At 40.8% G+C, this 17,335-nt stretch overlaps 1 protein-coding gene across 28 annotated transcripts in view; it reads right to left on the bottom strand.

Moving 5' to 3' along the window:
• The window catches only part of NRCAM (neuronal cell adhesion molecule), a 276,104-nt gene that overhangs the window by 97,447 nt on the left and 161,322 nt on the right, over positions 1-17,335 (bottom strand). For 21 of the 28 annotated variants that reach the window (XM_068276521.1, XM_068276532.1, XM_068276529.1 and 18 more), the window contains 3 exons: positions 9,070-9,253; positions 2,455-2,472; positions 1,231-1,336 (listed from right to left, as the gene is read on the bottom strand). In XM_068276521.1, coding sequence (XP_068132622.1) covers positions 1,231-1,336; positions 2,455-2,472; positions 9,070-9,154 — 209 coding nt within the window. In that variant the 5' untranslated portion in view covers positions 9,155-9,253. The remainder of the gene's footprint in view (positions 1-1,230; positions 1,337-2,454; positions 2,473-9,069; positions 9,254-17,335) is intronic. The other 7 variants (XM_068276526.1, XM_068276531.1, XM_068276545.1 and 4 more) reach the window with 1 other exon arrangement.

Here is a 17,335-nt window from a genome sequence, read left to right as displayed (position 1 = left end):
TACAGGTAACAGACCATAGATACAACAATACAGGTAATAGCAATAAGATACACAACACAATGCAGATAATAGTACAATGCCAGATCATAAACTGGAATGGTAGTGGTAAAAAATTACCAGTTCCAAATTCTGGGTAAAGTGCACACAGTCAAGTATGATACACAAGGGAAGAGGGCCCTGCCAAAGGCTTACAATCTAGAGGGAGGGGCTGGTGACACAAAAGGAGGGGGTGCATCAAGAAGTTATTGGCAGAAAGGATTAGGGTAGTGTTGAATTGATGTAGGCCTCCTTGAAGAAGTGAGTTTTGAGTGCTTTTTTGAAGGTGTTGAAGGTGGGAGCGAGCCTGATGGGCAGCGGGAGAGAGTTCCACAGGATAGGGGCAGCTCTAGTGAAGTCCTGCAGTCTGGCATGGGAGTGCGAGATGCCTGGGGTGGTTAAGAGGAGGTCGTTGGAGGAGCGAAGTGGGCGGCCAGGTGTATATCTGCTGACCAGGTCAGAGATGTAGGTTGGGCAGGACTTGTGTAAGGATTTGTATGCCAAACATAGGTACTTTTGGATTGGGGTCAGGGCTGTACAATGATGGGGTCCAAAGTATGGAAGACCACCTGATGTTTAAGTTATGTGAATCTTATATCTTTGTACACTTACAGGAGTTTATTAAAGGGCTGATGTGGCCATTTTAATTCAGGTCAAGCAATGGATTTGAGATATAGTGGGAGTGAAGAAGAGGTGTGAAGGTGGGAGGTATGATATAGTGAGAAAGAGGATGTGTTTATGCAAGTCCCTTGATTATGGAAAACCAAACTGTTCAGACAGTTCCATCATTCCCACAAAGTTGTCATCTAGAGAATGTAAATGCCTAAATATACATGGACGGGACAATTGTAACAATATATATATAATCCTGTTTAAAAATTCATTACACAGCTTCATGTTGCCATGTGTTTGGGATTTCTCATTAGCTCAATTACTTTTATTACTTCTAAAATATCATCTCACCAAATACAAACCTATCCTTAGGCCACTAGTATGATTTGATTTATCCTGATGTAATGGAGCTTAGAGTAGCGTGGGCTTTGCAATGAAGGCAGCAAGACATACACACAGTACATTGCAGGCAGAATACAGACAGCCTGAGTTTGTCTGAATGTCAGATACAGAAAAGCGCATCAATGATTTGACATCTATAGATCTTCTTTGGCATACTGCAGTGAACTAGGCGAAACGTACCTTGGTACTGGCTTTCCTTTAGCTTCACAATGGATCACAATGTTCTCCCTTGGATCAACAATGTAGTTTTTTGGTGACTGATGAGTTATAGTTGGAGGCTGTTGCACTGCATTTATAGAATAAAACACAATTAGCAGCATATAACAAACTATGCTATTTAAAGGAGTGTTTACTGGACCACTAACAGGCCGTGTTTTTCAGAAATTCAAGCACTTTCCCAGGTGTATTGATCACAGTTATAAAAGCATTCTAATAATTTCACCTGTGACTCTGTGGTGTAGAAAGCACGATCTGTCAGTGATCCATGAGAAACACTGGGATTGATTTATCAAAACAAGTGCAAAGAAACTCGAGCAAAAGTGAAGGAAATGCCCGGAACAACTAATCAGAATATTTGTTTCATGGTTTGTGGTTAGTTGAACCTGCGCCACCCTTTGCCCCAGTTTTTGGTGTCACTGGCATGATAAATCAACCAATCTCAAAGGATCTCCTTCATGAGCTGCTCCAGTAGGAACCCAGCACCCTGCTCCTGCACGTTCCATATCTTTCCTGATTACAGCCATTCTGGATTACTGAAACATCTGTGAACAGGGAGGTGATTTATGTAAGGATGGTGTAGGAGATTCAAAACCGGAGTGCTGTGTACTTACTACAGTGGGTCATATAAGAGGTTAAGGGAAAAATTAATGAACTCCTTCCCACTACGATACAGTAAATGAATGTTCCTGCAGCCCTACCCAGTGCTGTTGTAACATAATTATACCAATTCACACTGCGAGAAGCAGAGTGCTCCCGTGTCCACAGTGCTGGTCACAGCTTGGCCACCAGAAGATTGTTTGTAGACCAATCGCGGTCCCCAATTGCTGGCTATGAGCCTCCAATTGCGTGGCTCATGTGACCATCAAGAATGGCCGATTTAGGTGATTAAAGATAAAGTTTGTTTTACAAAGCAAACTTTCCCTCATCTATGTGTGTCTAAGAACAGGATTAAAAAATTCTCACAAAATAAAAACTATAATCTATTTTCACTCAAAAGAAACAACAACAAATAAAACTTTGTGTGATACAACAATAAGTACAAAAGCAACAGTACAAAACAAAGACAAATACTTAAATACAAGCAGTGAACAGTCACAGCAAACTAAAATCCACTAACAGGAATAAGCAGCAAACCACACTGTATTTGGCCAACATGCTGCACGCTTTCACTTCTCACAAACTTACATTCCTTTAGAAGGTTTGCTGTTTTCCCCACAAGAGAATCAGCAGATGTAAAGATAAACAGAGATTATATACTGTTAGTAGGAAAGAGGTGATTTGTTAAATAATGTAGTACAACATTTTACGTACTAAGGAATAACTAAGAATATTTAATAAACCTAGCAGGTTTAAAAACAGGTATCACTAGATAAAAAAAAAATAAAAAAAAAAATGAATCAATGAAATGGAAAATAAAGACAAAAAATAACTGGAAAAAATGTGAAAGCTTTTATATTAGAACAGTCGTGAATGACACATTCAATATATAATATATACAAAATATATTTTCTCCCAAGGATCTCTGCTAGTTAACTATGCTTTCCATGCTTAAAGTGAACCTAAAGTGAACAAAAAAAAGTGAGATTAACTCACCTGGTACTTCCCTCAGCCCCTGCAGACGATCAGTGCCCTCGCAGCCCCGCTCAGATGCTCCTGCACCCGCAGAAGCATCTGAGCGGTGACGGCCAAACCGGAAGTGTTCGCCGGCAAGTGCAGAAGCATCTGAGCGGCGCTGCGAGGGCACCGATCGTCTGCAGGGGGCTGAGGGAAGCCCCAGGTGAGTTAATCTCATTTTTTTTGTTCACTTTAGGTTCACTTTAAAGAACAACTGAAGTGAGAGGGCTATGGCAGCTGCCATATTTATTTGCTTTTAAGCAATGCCAGTTGCATGGCAGTCCTGCTGATCCTCTGTCTCTAATAATTTTAGCCACAGCCCCTGAACATGCAAGAAGCAGATCAGGTTTGTTTATTGCTAGATCTGAGAAGATTAGCTGCATGCTTGTTTCTGGTGTGAGTCAGACACTATTGCAGCCACATAGATTAACAGGGCTGACAGGCAACTGATGTTGTTTAACAGGAAATAAATATGGCGACCTCCATATTTTTCTCACTTCGATTATACTTTAACTACATGGGTTTTAAACGTTAGAGGCGACATTAACCATCTTCAAATGGACTGTACTGCTCCTTCCTATATCTACCTAGCCTCAGGATGTCTGGACCCCCTCTATTCTTTGAGTGATAAATCTCTCACATGGGGGATAATAGGAGCATGATTGACTGGCTAACTGGCTCTACCTCTGCCCACAGCCCCATGCTACTACACATCACAACAGGGTCAGACTGGGACACTGGGCTCCCACCAGCCCTAAGATTTGGAGCTCACGTATCCTGACTTACCCTAGTGGCCCCCCTACCTCCACTATACATCATACTCTAGTGGTCCCTTGTGCAGGGTGCTAAGCAGGAGCTAAATACGCTGGTGGGGTAGCCGGCTACCTGCGGCGGGAGCATGCACTGTGAAATGAGTATTATCATGATGTGTCATGGGCAGGACCAAATGTACATGAACTTAGCAGTGGTGTAATTCAGAGGCAGTGGCCCTCTGACCAGAAAAACTTTCAATGAAGCCCCCTCTCCTTTAATCTTATATAATAAAACCCCTATGTCCCTGCGTGTGCCTCCTGTCTCTGTGTAGCGTTGTCCGTGCTTTTTTGCTACTGCACATGTGCGCAGCACGGACCCAGCCTCACAGAGACAGGACGACGGGGACGGGGCCAGGGAGCCGAGCAGGTGGCGTGTGAGCAGGCGGCCGGGTGTGCAGTGTGTGAGCAGGCGGCTGGGTGTGCAGTGTGTGAGCAGGCGGCCGGGTGTAGGGTCGGTCGCGCGTGGCGGATTGCGGCAGGCGTGCCCAGAAACAGACCTCGAGCCCGTTTTTACACAGGCTTAGGTCTACTAGTATAAAATAATGTCCTAGTTGCCATACATATGACATGGATTCGATTGTGAGCTTTTCTGAGGACAGTCATCACTATGTACTCTTTAAAGTGCTGCAGAAGATGCCAGTGCTATATAAGCACAATAATAATAATGATGATGATATGGCAGCATATTTGATCATGACTATTTTAGGATTAGACTGTGAGCTCCTCTGAAGACAGTCAGTGACATGACTATGTACTCTGTAATGTGCCGCAGAAGATGCCAGTGCTGTATAAAAAACATTACATGTGCTTGCATGCCACCATCTGGTTAGTGCTCTAGTTACATTGTCTAGAATGTTACTTTAATCTATACTTTAATCTATACTTCTCCATTTGTATCTGAATTCTTTTTTTCTTCTGTATACTTCTCTAGTTATGTGTATATAATTCTTTCATTTGAATACTTGTATCTTCTGATGTTACTTCTTTTGTGTACTTCCTTCTTCTTCTCCGGTCAGTTTCATCTTTATTTTTTCTTTCTTATATTTGTTCTCCTTTTTCATCTATTTCTAATTTTTTTTAATTCTTTTGTCTTCTGTTTTTCTAGTTTTCTGTTTTCGCATTACCTTGATTGCAATCACAGCACACCATGCAATCCTGCTGCATCCAGCCACTAAAATTATCAGGAACTGTGTTGCCAGTCAGCAGAATTTCCCAAATGTGCCACTAAGCACCGCTATTGGCTAGTTCATATGGGGATCTACTCTAGCAGTGGGATGCAGCATGACTAGAAGGCACATAGTGGGCTGCAGTCAACATAACAGAAGTAAAAAAAATGAAAAATAGAAGACTTAAGTACAGAGGTCAAAAATACCTCTAGAACAGAAAAACTTTGTGCGCAGATGAAGAATATGGAAAAATAATATACAGTAGAAGGTGATGTCAGATGATGTAGGTATACATGTATATATACCATGTATATATTTTCATATATATACATTTTTTTAAATGAATGAGTGAATGAATAAAAAAAGATTTCTATGCATACTTTTTGAGAATGTATTTATATATATACATTTTTTTTTGGGGGGGGGGGGGGGGGGGTTAAATTATTTTTAGATAAACACTGATGTTCCCCTTATCATGTGAGGAGGCTATCAGATTTCACCGAATGTCCCATCCAGGATCTAAACCACACCTCCTTGAGAATGAGGTTTGGATGAGCCCTTTGCATGCTATTCATCATGCTGGTGAGCTCCACCAGTCTGCATGGAGGACAAGTGGTTAGTGGGGTCGTTTTTCTTCCTTTAAGTATATTTGACTAAAAAAATAGTTTAACACTTATTCATAAAAAAATAAAGATTGCAGTGACTTTTTTTTGTAGAAAAACAAAATGTCAGCAAAAGTTTAAAACACAACCCCACCACTGTGAAGCTGTGCATTCGATTCACATGTTATTCAAAAGGATTAAGGCCAAGCCATTGCTGGTGGCCATGGTTCAGTTCATTGGTTTCTGCTTAGTAAAATGTGGCTACACCGGTTTTTGGCATTTTTACCTTTAAGAACCACTTTTACCAAAAAGTAGGAGATCCATCAAACTATATTGCTGCTAACAAACTGCTATAAAAATAATGTTATAAAAAATATATTTCCATAACAATTTGTTGCCAGCTCTGACCATACCAAAATACCAGGGAGTTAAAATGCAACTTTTCTGCAACAATGGCAACATTATTTTGTTTGGTGTATTGTTGAGTTTCCTTGGTATACAGAACTTCACAAAAAGTGCATCCTCCTTGCAAGAATTTTCTACAGAAAGCAAAAATCAAGTGCTTATATCTTCTTTGCTCCACTCGCAAGCTTACATAGATCAGCAAAGAAGATTCAGCACAGCTAAAAAGGATGAATAAATGTCTTTATTTCCTTTATACACACCTACGTTTTTTAAATATATGCTATACTGAAACTCCCAATATTGCATGTTAAGAAGACACCGCTAGCATATGCACATAAAGACCTCACAAATCATTGTAACCTACAGAACTAACCTGGAAAGGATTACTTTTTTCAACAAATATTGGGTTAAGTGTGTGAGTGTGTGTGCAGCAAGAGGGCTTAAAATGTCGTTTAAGTAGATAGCCATTGAGAGGAGAGACACTACAGTGGGAGTTAAATTCATGACTAGATATCTGTGTTTTTTTTCCTCGAGTCTGTTCCCCAATGTTGCTCCCAAGGTAAATGGTCCCAGATACATATGCCAACTCCTCGACCTGTTCTCTGCACAGAATAAACATTCATTTGTTGTTGAGCTGAGAATTCATACTGTAGAATTGGAATCAAACATATTTGCACAAAGGCATTTGAACTATATCTGCAGGGGAGAGCTATTAACTAATGAGCGTATGTTTTATGCCACCACAGGCAGCTTGTGCTCAGTAAAAGTGTTAAAGTGTACTTATATTCAAGCTATCTACAGTAAATGGGACTATGATCAGTGATACAGTATTCTTAAAATATTATTTGTATCCTTGTTTCATATTTGGGCATGTCACTAAGTATTTGTTATTAAAAACGTTTTGCCAATGTATTTGCTATACTCAATGGGCTTCACTAAACCGTGATAACTCACGTGCGCTAGTGTTTTTGCGCATGTTTTCGCACGCAATGCTCAGTCACGAATTTACATGCAAGAATTTGCAATTGCGCGTGAAAATTTGTGATTGCACATGAAACCGCTAGCGCGGCCGTTATATGAGTTCTCACAGTTTAGTGAATCAAGCCCAATGTGTGCTAAATTACTGAACACTATTTGTGCTGATAATGGGGTTGATTTAAGAAACTTTTCCTGGTGCCATTTATGTTCAGTTTAAAGGGACTCCGAGCAGTGCAGAAACTATGGAAAGATGCATATCATTTTAAAGCTCTCTTTCTCCTCTTTCCGATGATATATAAACCACCGCCCTACGCCTTTTAGTTTTCACTATTTTCGCGATTGAAATTGCCGCGGCCGCGATTTCAATCACAAAAATAAAGAAAACTAAAAGGCGTAGGGCAACGATTTAGGTGTCGCCAGAAAGAGGAGAAAGAGAGCTTTAAAATGATATCCATCTTTCCATAGTTACAATGTATTACACAGGCCGACTTTTTCTGCTGAATGGAGCTGCTGATACTGGGGAAAGTGTCGTCCTGTGTAATACAAGTAACTATGAAAAGAGGGATATCATTTTAAAGCTCTCTTTCTCCTCTTTCTGGCGACACCTAAATCGTCGCTCTACGCCTTTTAGTTTTCTTTATTTTCGCGATTGAAATCGCGGCTGCGGCAATTTCAATCGCCAAAATAGCGAAAACTAAAAGGCGTAGGGCGGTGGTTTATATATCATTGGAAAGAGTAAAGAAAGAAAGAAAGAGGAGAAAGAGAGCTTTAAAATGATATGCATCTTTCCATAGTTTCTGCACTGCTCGGAGTCCCTTTAACTCCTCTTAAGAATTTTGCTGTTTTCATTTTAACCTCAAATACAAAAATACTTCACCAATCTCTGCAATCATTTAGCACCTAATGCTTACATAAAATAGCATATCTGCATTACTTACACATAAATTCATATATTTGGGCTGCTGACAGCACACCTTTACAGCCACTGCTCATGCACATCTAAAGACTGAGTTAAGTCCTGTAAACAGTAGGCATTATCTGGTATCACATGGTGAAGCTAAGCCTTTCAAATGTAAAATAAACCTCCCTATACCTTAGACACTTTTTTTAAATAACCAAAGTAACTAAAATAAATGCATGATCCCTGCTTGAGTTAGGTGTGGGCTTGATCCCAGCATGGAGAGGAAAAAATTGCCTCCTCCATCATTTCCAGCACATCATCCCCCAAACTCTGGTGGGCACACAAGCTCTTTAGGTGAGCCCCCCAGCATAGAATGTTGCTTAAAGAACAACTGTAACAAGAGGGATATATAGAGGCTACCATATTTATTTCCTTTTAAACAATACCAGTTGCCTGGCTATCTGCTGATCCTCTGCTTCTAATACTTTTAGCCATAGACCCTGAACAAGCATGCAGAAGATCAGGTGTTTTTTACATTATTGTCAGATCTGACTGGATTAGCTTAGCTGCATGCTTGTTTCTGGTGTTATTCAGACACTACTGCAGCCAAATAGACCAGCAGGGCTGCCAGGCAACTGGTATTGTTTAAAATGAAATAAATATGGCAGCCACCATATCCATCTCCTTAAAGTTGTTCTTTAATAAAATGAGCTGGGGTTATTGGTGCTACCCGATCACCCAAAATGTATACAATCAAATATGCATCCCTCACTTTAACCAGTATGCATGGGGAATCTCCAGAGAACACTTACACATTAGCCCAATGTGTAAAATGTCAATACAAACACAGATTTTAGTATTATTCAGTATATGTAACTTGCTATACGTCCTTGGAGATGTTCTCAAAGTCTCTGACTGTATTAGCAGCCTTAATTGCAAGATGAGTGCTTTCTTGTTCATTGAAGCCTCCTTCTTGTGTTTATTGGAGCATGGTTGCTGTCCTACTGACTGCTATCTTATAAGCTTGTTTGTAGTCTCTTCAGGCCATTGCAGACAACTAACTTGTGACCTGCTCCTCTCTAATTACACCATCCAGAGGTGTCTCAAATTAGAGGAGGATCTGTTATATAACAAGAATATTAATAAGACACTTGATAAAAATAATTTAGTTGTATGTTTGTAAGATTTTATTAGCCATGGTCTGTATGTAGGATTAAATGTCTGTCATTTCTGCTATGAATGTACATGTGGCTATACAACATTCAGGTACTATACATTCCATCAGTTCTGAATCAACAATATTCCACTTTAATGATACTTACGATCAAGTGGCACTTCTAGTGCTGTAATTACTTGGCACAGAACAAAGACCAAAGCTCTGCTTGGGAATGAACTTCTCGCCTGCATTATGTTAAGCTGCTTTAGTCTTCTGCTCACAGACACAAGTTTTTCTTTCTAGTTGTAGACTTCTTTGCAGTATGAAGCCAAGTTTCATGAAGATAGCAACTAAAAAACAATTAATAAAAAAAAAGAGAATAAGTGACAAAGTAATGATGACCATATATGACAACATTATTTCACTGCTCCCTAATCCATGACATAGTGTTGCTGAATTATAGAAAATCTAAGTAAACCTCTTGTCTGATGGAGGATGCTGTGTCATATTCACACTCTAATGCTCTCTCTAGGGCAGTGGAGCATCACAGTGAGTGAGGTGACTACGCTGGAATCAGAATACACCAGAATGTAGCTTATAAGTCAACAGGAGCTTCCACCACACAAGTATACAAGCTTGACCTCAGATTCCCTTTTTAACATGAAACGGTTTAAACAAGGCAACAGCTGTGCAAGTATAATTACACTTTGCACTGTGCACTCATGAAGGTAACAGCTGTTACTTATGACAGACTCACTTTAATAATAAAAATCAATTCTATGTTATTAAGAATCATTGTCAACCCTATTATTATAAATAATAATAAAATAACGCAAATTCACAAACCAATAATAAAATGAACAGGTCACTGACTAGCTGTCAAAATAGACGTTGTTTAGGAATATGCTTGTGAGTTTGATATTAGAAAGACAGACATATGCTAATACAAACAGATGATAACCTCAGCATCACACCCACAGGAATTCATGAACTGAGAACACATGGAATATAATATACAGCAAACAGTTCTCATAAATCCTATTTAAACAATATTAATCCCATGCCCATGGTTCCTTTATTAAAATCCCATTATCACTGTTCTAAACAAGCTTTTTCTTAAGGGCACTATCCCTAAGGCAATATCAAGCAGTGACTAGTGATTACGTATTGACCCAAGCCATATTCAATTATTTAATCCTTAGGGATGTATTTTAAAATGTGTGTAATTGGGTGCTGGATATAATACATACCGGAACATGTGTGTGAGTGTATGTGCGTTTTTTGTGTTGGTAAGAACCCCAAGTTGGCCACATTGGGATCTGGCCAGCCAATTTGAAAATTGGCCAATCGGTGTGGCCAATATATGAACAGTTCCTCCCCTTTTTGTTGATCAAGTCCTAAAGGCCTTCCTGGATCAGCAAAAAAGTATGAATATTTGCATATTGGTCACATCACTCTGCCACTTCGCAAATTGGCTGACCTGATTCCAAAGTGTCAAGACTTCAAGTTCTGGTCATAGCATTCACCCGTGGAGATTTTATATATATATATATATATATATATATATATATATATATATACACAGGGCCGGGACAAGGTCCACCACTAACAGAGGCTGAGCTGCCCAAGTGCGCCCCCCCCCCCCCCCTATACCGACGAATCCCCCCCCCCCCTGCCCGACCGACTAATCCCCCCCTCCCAATGCAACAATAAATGATGCATAAATAAAACAGTATTTTTAAAACTGTACATTTCCAAACTGTACATTTCCATTAAGGCAGGCAGCATGACCTGCCACATGTGTTTATAGGTGCAGAATGAATGATATACTATATCCACCACAAACATACTCATTCTGCACCTATATACACACAGATGGCACACACACACGCACGCACACACACACTCTCACCATGCAGATAGACACAAATACACACAAAACCAACACACATTACATAGACAATGCACATATACCCACAAAAATACAGACACGTTTGCAGCACTCACTGAATCACACACATACATTTCAAGCAGCACTTACTGATACAGACACACACTTCTAGAAGCACTCACTTATCTATACACACACTCACTTTCACTGGTATGCACACACACCCATCCCCCTTGTCTTGCAGCACTCCTTAATCACACACACCACACACACTAAACACAGTGACACACTCACTCACATCCCCCTTCAATCTTGCTCACTGAATTCATCCTGCTGCTGACCCACATGTACTCTTCTCCAGTACTCTGACTTCTTAGAGGGGGAGGAGATAGATGGATGGAATTTCCTCCTCTGCACTCTGATGGCCACGGAGCTGCTGCTAGACTGAGGAAAACAGGTCACAGGCAGGCACTATCCAGCATAAAAACTTTGTCTCTCCATACCCCGAGTTTCCCCCTTTAGTTAGTGACACACATGGCACGGCCCGTACCTCTGCACTGCAGAGCTTCATTTTTTAACATGATCTGCCTGCACAGTCTTGCCTGCTGTGCCATGTGTGTCAGTGTCATAACGGCTCCTGCGTGCCTCCGGGCTCACCTGCTCTTCCAGATGCGGCAGGGGTGATTGTACGCCCCTGCTTACGTGAGACGCACCACACGCTGACTGAAGAGAGAGGGGGCGGCTCCAGCGGCAACTGTTATACACTCTTTCACAGAGAGCAGTACAGAGCGGATCCTACCGCTGCCGCTCGCAGCACTTATAGAAGCAAATAGTGGAGTAGGTGAGCTGGGCAGTGCGGGCACATAGAAGAAACCGATCTTGCGCCCATGAATGACCTCAATGACCTGCGCCCAGAGGCTGCAGCCTTGCCAGCCTATGTGTCGGCCCGGCCCTGTATATATATATATATATATATATATATATATATATATATATATATATACATATACATACCATAAAAAAAGAAGAAAAGTGCAATATTGAAATATTAATACAAAAAGTACAAAATGAATTTAAAATTACATTTGGAGGAAACACTGTCATATTTGGATGCTTCAGCCAAGCTATCTGCTTCTTCAGTTATCTTTCTAATTTACATATAATAGCCAGATTTCAATTATTGCTTAATAACAAACATATCTTAAAATGTTTCAAATGACCACGCCACAATGATCAGCAAATTTCACACTTCCTGTATAAATATTATTCAGAAGAGATCTAGGTGCACTGTTGAAGTGGTAGACATTGTAGTGATCACATAAATGATGCATTGTTCCTTTAGAGAAATCCGCTTTTATTCAGCTGTGGAACAAGACTAAACATAGGGTTGTCGACCACCAAATAAATCATCTCCAAACACCACTACTGTAAAAACAGAGCACCTACAGTAAGAAAAATCAGCTAATTTGTTCAAGTTAAATATAAGCCACTAAACTACCACTGCATTATAAAAAATGTTCCAGTGTATGCTTATATCACCACCTTATGTAAAATGTGGGCAAAAAGCCTTCCCTGGTGTGCTTTTCCTTTAAGACAGCATATTCCCATCCATGTGACACTCGACAACAGACAAAACTATGACCAGGAAATTACATGCAGAATGGGAGGGCAGAGTCACGTGAGAGGTGTGGCATGTCTGGGTGTCCAGAAAATGCATTAATAACTGGTTCTTTACAATAAATTATGAGCTAAGCAAATAGACATTGGAAAAACACCACTAATGAAGCCACGTCACAACAAATGGATATGGCCGTCATATCATTAGCATTGCTCATGTTTCTACCTCCAGGACTATATGTGCATACCCGTCACTTTAGAGATCATTGGCCATGCCTTGCTTTTAAAAGTTTAAATTCTATTGCAGGTTGAAATAAAATTTATAATTGATCTACCATGCAGTCGTTTGTGCAAATTTATATGTGTTTATTGATTATGGGTTTTCTTACTCTTCTCTATATTTCGTATGTAAATTTCAAGTTGGTGACCTAAATCTTCTTTTAGCATATCCCCCACATATTGGGGAGAGATTACTAATTGATTGATTGGATATGGTGTCATATCTCAAATGTTTTTCTAAACAAATGGGTCACCAATGTCAATTACAAATGGCTGGTTGTACATTTAAGAATCCAGACTGAATCTGGAGTTTGATAAACATACCATAAAAGAGTTACCGTATGTATGCTAGAACTGCAAATAACATACGGTAATTGCTGAGACTGCACTAGTACAGTAGATACAATACACCATTAATGATCACTATGCTGCCTGTGTCTAATAGTATAAACAGGCCATGTATCCATGTGACAGTAATAGTCTGTTCCAATCCCAGCCAGGGCACTATTTGCACAGAATGTGTATGTTCTCTCCGTGTCTGTATGGGTTTCCTCTTTGTACTCTGGTTTCCTCCCACATCCTTAAAACATGCAGATAAGTGAATTGGCTTCCCTAAATTGGCCCGAGATTACAATACATGCATGATACATACATAGACATACGGCTATGGTAAAGATTAGATTGTGAGCCCATGTGAGGGACAGTTAGTGACAAGACAATGTACTGTGTACAACAAAGATGTTGGTGCTAAATACATTTTAAACAGTAATAATAGTAAAAAGAACCAAATAGAAAGATATGAAGAAGTCTAAAGCTTTGTACCCACAAGGCAATATTTGTGGCGATGTTACCCGACGTCGGGCAACATCGTTTTACATAATCATGTTAAGCAATGTTGCCCCCATGGCGATCGCCCGCCGTTAAGCATCAGACAAGGTGGATCGGATCGTTAAGACCCCTAACGACTCCGCACAAAGTTCCTGTGACTGCTTACTTCCCGTTCGCACCAGTCGTGTAGTTGCATGACGTCGTGAACAGGAAGTGGCGACTTTTGACAACCCCCATCAAGGGGACATCGCTGGACCCGTCGGGTGGTGAGTACGTAGCTTTATAGCGCAATGACTTTGGTAAATTACTGGCAATTTAAACATTTGATTATTTACATTATAAAACAAACAAAACAAAAAAAACAGAATGCCTTTATGCCAAAGTTCTCAACACGTGATACATGTTTTTGTTAATTAAAAGCCGAAAACATTTTTTTAAAAGCATTTATATACAATTATGGAGTACTTCTGACATATAACAAACATATTTATGTATCAAGAGGTACTTGAGATGATGTTACCAACAGGGGGTACATGACAAAAAATATTTTAATAAAGGGGTACACGTTATGCAAGTCTTGAGAAGCATTGTGCCAGCAGTCTGCAGAGCCTAAACAATACTGCACCACATCTGTTAACAAGGAGGCACTCAAAAACAGTGCTCGGGAAAGTAAGAAACCTGCTATTGTGATCGCACTTACCATATGCCTTGTACCTTCCCATCCTATGCTTTGGGCTCTGCTCACAAAACTTTTCACAAATGACTTATTTATCACCAACTGATAAAATTACCTTTCAACATATTTACAGGCAAAATAATCACTCAAAGTAAGTTGTTCTTGATTAACTGCATTTCAATATTACTTTTATTGCCTTAATTATTTTATATTTTTGCCTTTGGAAGCTTAAAAATGTAACAGATACAGTGAAAACAGAGGAAAACCTGTGAAAAAGCTTTGTGAGTCATGCCCAATGTCTCTGCGTGGTTAAAGAGAAACTCCAACTAAGAATATAACTTTAACCCAATCAGTAGCTGATGCCCCCTTTTACATGAAAAATCTATTGCTTTTCACAAACAGACCATCAGGGGGCGCTGTATGACTGATATTGTGGTGAAACCCCTCCCACAAGAAGCTCTGAGGACTGCAGTACTTTTGACAGTTTGCCACAATGTAACAAGGTTCACAGACAGGAAATAGCTGTTGACAGCTGTCTCTAACAGCCATAACAGCTAGCAGCAGCTGCATAACCTGCCCACAGTAAAATGTCACCATGTAATACATGTCAGATTGTAAATCGGGGAGAGGAAAGATTTTACAATGAGCAAACACTGACTAAATCATTTATACATAATTATTGTAAAAATGAAGCACTTTTTTTATTACAATATTTTTACTGGAGTTCCTCTTTAAACCATTTTGCTGTATCGCTGAAACATAAATGACACTCCAGAATGCAGTTTTAGCTCTCCTGAGCCCTAGAGCTAATGTGCTTGTGTGACAGTGCACTTTGCTACAGTAATTACAATGGTGATCATCCATCAGTAGGCCAAGTGATTGATTGAATATTGGCTGCATACTATGCTGAGTGCCCAAGGAAATCGTTTAATACAGTTTGTTAAAGAACGTCTGTTTATTAACAGCTTCAGCCCTGGAAATAATCATCAGTGCATACCTCAGTAGAATTAAATATCTGCAGTTTTACAGCAGATATTTTTCATAGAACAATAGGCTATGTCCATAGAAATTTATGGGCAATAAAGGAATCATTTGTGTTTCAAAATATACTTTAACGCTAATAATACACAACAAACTGCAGGACAATTTTAGTACAACTGCAGTCAAAACAAAATCTATTTAATTCTGAAGAATACTGTGAACATTTGAAATCTGTTGGGTTTTGGTGCTGTCTGTGTTCCTCCGAAAGAAATTTCACCTCATTGCCTCTTTTCTATGGTATAAGAATGGAAACTGATTAAAATAGACATCCTAACCCTTTACTCACTGAACTAAGTAAGGCCTTTTTCACATGACAGGTTGAATGTTGTGAATTCACCCAGTGCTGTGGAGTCGGTATAAACATCATTCATCTGCAACTCCTCAACTTATAAATCCACTGACTCAGACTACCTGACAACATAAAAAGCATTTCATCACTACCAAAGCTTAGGAATGTTAAAGCTATATTAAGATGACATCTGCTTTTGGGAACAATACAAAGCTCCTGGGCAGGAAGCTGACACTCTATCCCAGAGTTGCCCACACTTTTTTTGGCTTGTGAGCTACTTTAGGGCTGGTTTCACAGTGGGACGTTAAAGTCCCACGTTACAGCAGCCAGTAACGCAGCCTAACTCACAGCACTGTAAAATCAATGTGCTGTTCACAGTGCCCACGTTGCGTTACATAGTAACACAGCACGTTTAAACAAAGTGCTGCATGCTGTACGTCATACTCGGCTAAGCCACTTTAGACTGTTTGCACATGCTCAGTAATGTTGGAGGAGGAGGTCTCCCCCTCCTCCTCCGCGGCTAGCCACATGGCTAATTAATATTCACTGCACTGTGGTGACTCGTGGTAGGACTGTAGTGTTGGCTGGATCATGAACGAATCGTTCATTTGAGTCGAATCATCCGGATCATCACAATGAAAGATTCGGTTCACAGTGGATGTCTGTCTGGAAGAAACAGGAACATACAGAATGTACAGTGCAGGGAAAGTCCTTTCCTGCTAGTCATTTCACCCAGTCTGCTTCCTTAGTAAAATGATTCAAATGATTTGGTTCAAAGATCCGGATTTTTTCAATGATCCGATTCAAATGATCTGAATCCTTAAAAAGATCCGGACTTCCTATCACTAACCTGGAGCGGCTGCTTTGAGAGCTGCATAATGCAGCTCAATCTGACGTCCAACTTCAACACCACCATGCGTTGCGTTAGGGGCACGTTATGCGACGTCTTGGTGGGAAAGTAGTCTCAAATGTTAGCCAGTCAAAATGATCTACCTATGTACAATTTTAGGAGCACATTTGTATATGTTACGGCCAGAACCCGAAGTTTGGCCACTTCTAGTTCTGGCCGGCCACTTCGGGTTCTGGCCGGCCAATGCGCGAAGTGCCCGCTGCGCTGCGGCCAATGTTAGAAACGGATCGTTTACTCTGATATGAATGTATCTTCTGGCCGCAGCGCAGCGGCCAAACGTATTAATTTGTTGCAATTTTAAGCCGGCGGCAATGTAACGATTCAAGCCGCCGGCTTTTTCATCTGCCTCATCTCTCTCCCTTTCTTTCTTATGGCCAGCCGGCGGGGGGGGGGGGGGGGGGGGGACACGGGTGTCCCTCCGGAGTCGTTCGTCGCAGCAGGGGCAGCAGAGCAGGGAGGCTGCAGACATTGCTTCTGCCAGCACCCGCTCTGCAAGAACGGCAGGCTTCCCTGCCGCGACGAACGACTCCGGAGGGACACGCGTGTCCCCGCCCGGCTGCCCATAAGAAAGAGAGGGAGAGAGATGAGGCAGATGAAAAAGCCGGCGGCTTGAATCGTTACATTGCCGCCGGCTTAAAATTGCAACAAATTAATACGTTTGGCCGCTGCGCTGCGGCCAGAAGATACATTCATATCAGAGTAAACGATCCGTTTCTAACATTGGCCGCAGCGCAGCGGGCACTTCGCGAATTGGCCGGCCAGAACCCGAAGTGGCCGGCCAGAACTAGAAGTGGCCAAACTTCGGGTTCTGGCCGTAACATATATACAGAATGGAAACTGTAGTGGGGTTGGGATCTACCATGAAGTCCTTTGCGATCTACTGGTAGATCGCGATCTACCT

The sequence above is a fragment of the Hyperolius riggenbachi genome, chromosome 3 (genome assembly GCF_040937935.1).
Source record: "Hyperolius riggenbachi isolate aHypRig1 chromosome 3, aHypRig1.pri, whole genome shotgun sequence".
Classification (NCBI taxonomy): Eukaryota; Metazoa; Chordata; class Amphibia; order Anura; family Hyperoliidae; genus Hyperolius; species Hyperolius riggenbachi.
Note: the sequence above shows the minus strand (reverse complement) of the source record. Positions and strands in the feature narration are given on the sequence as shown.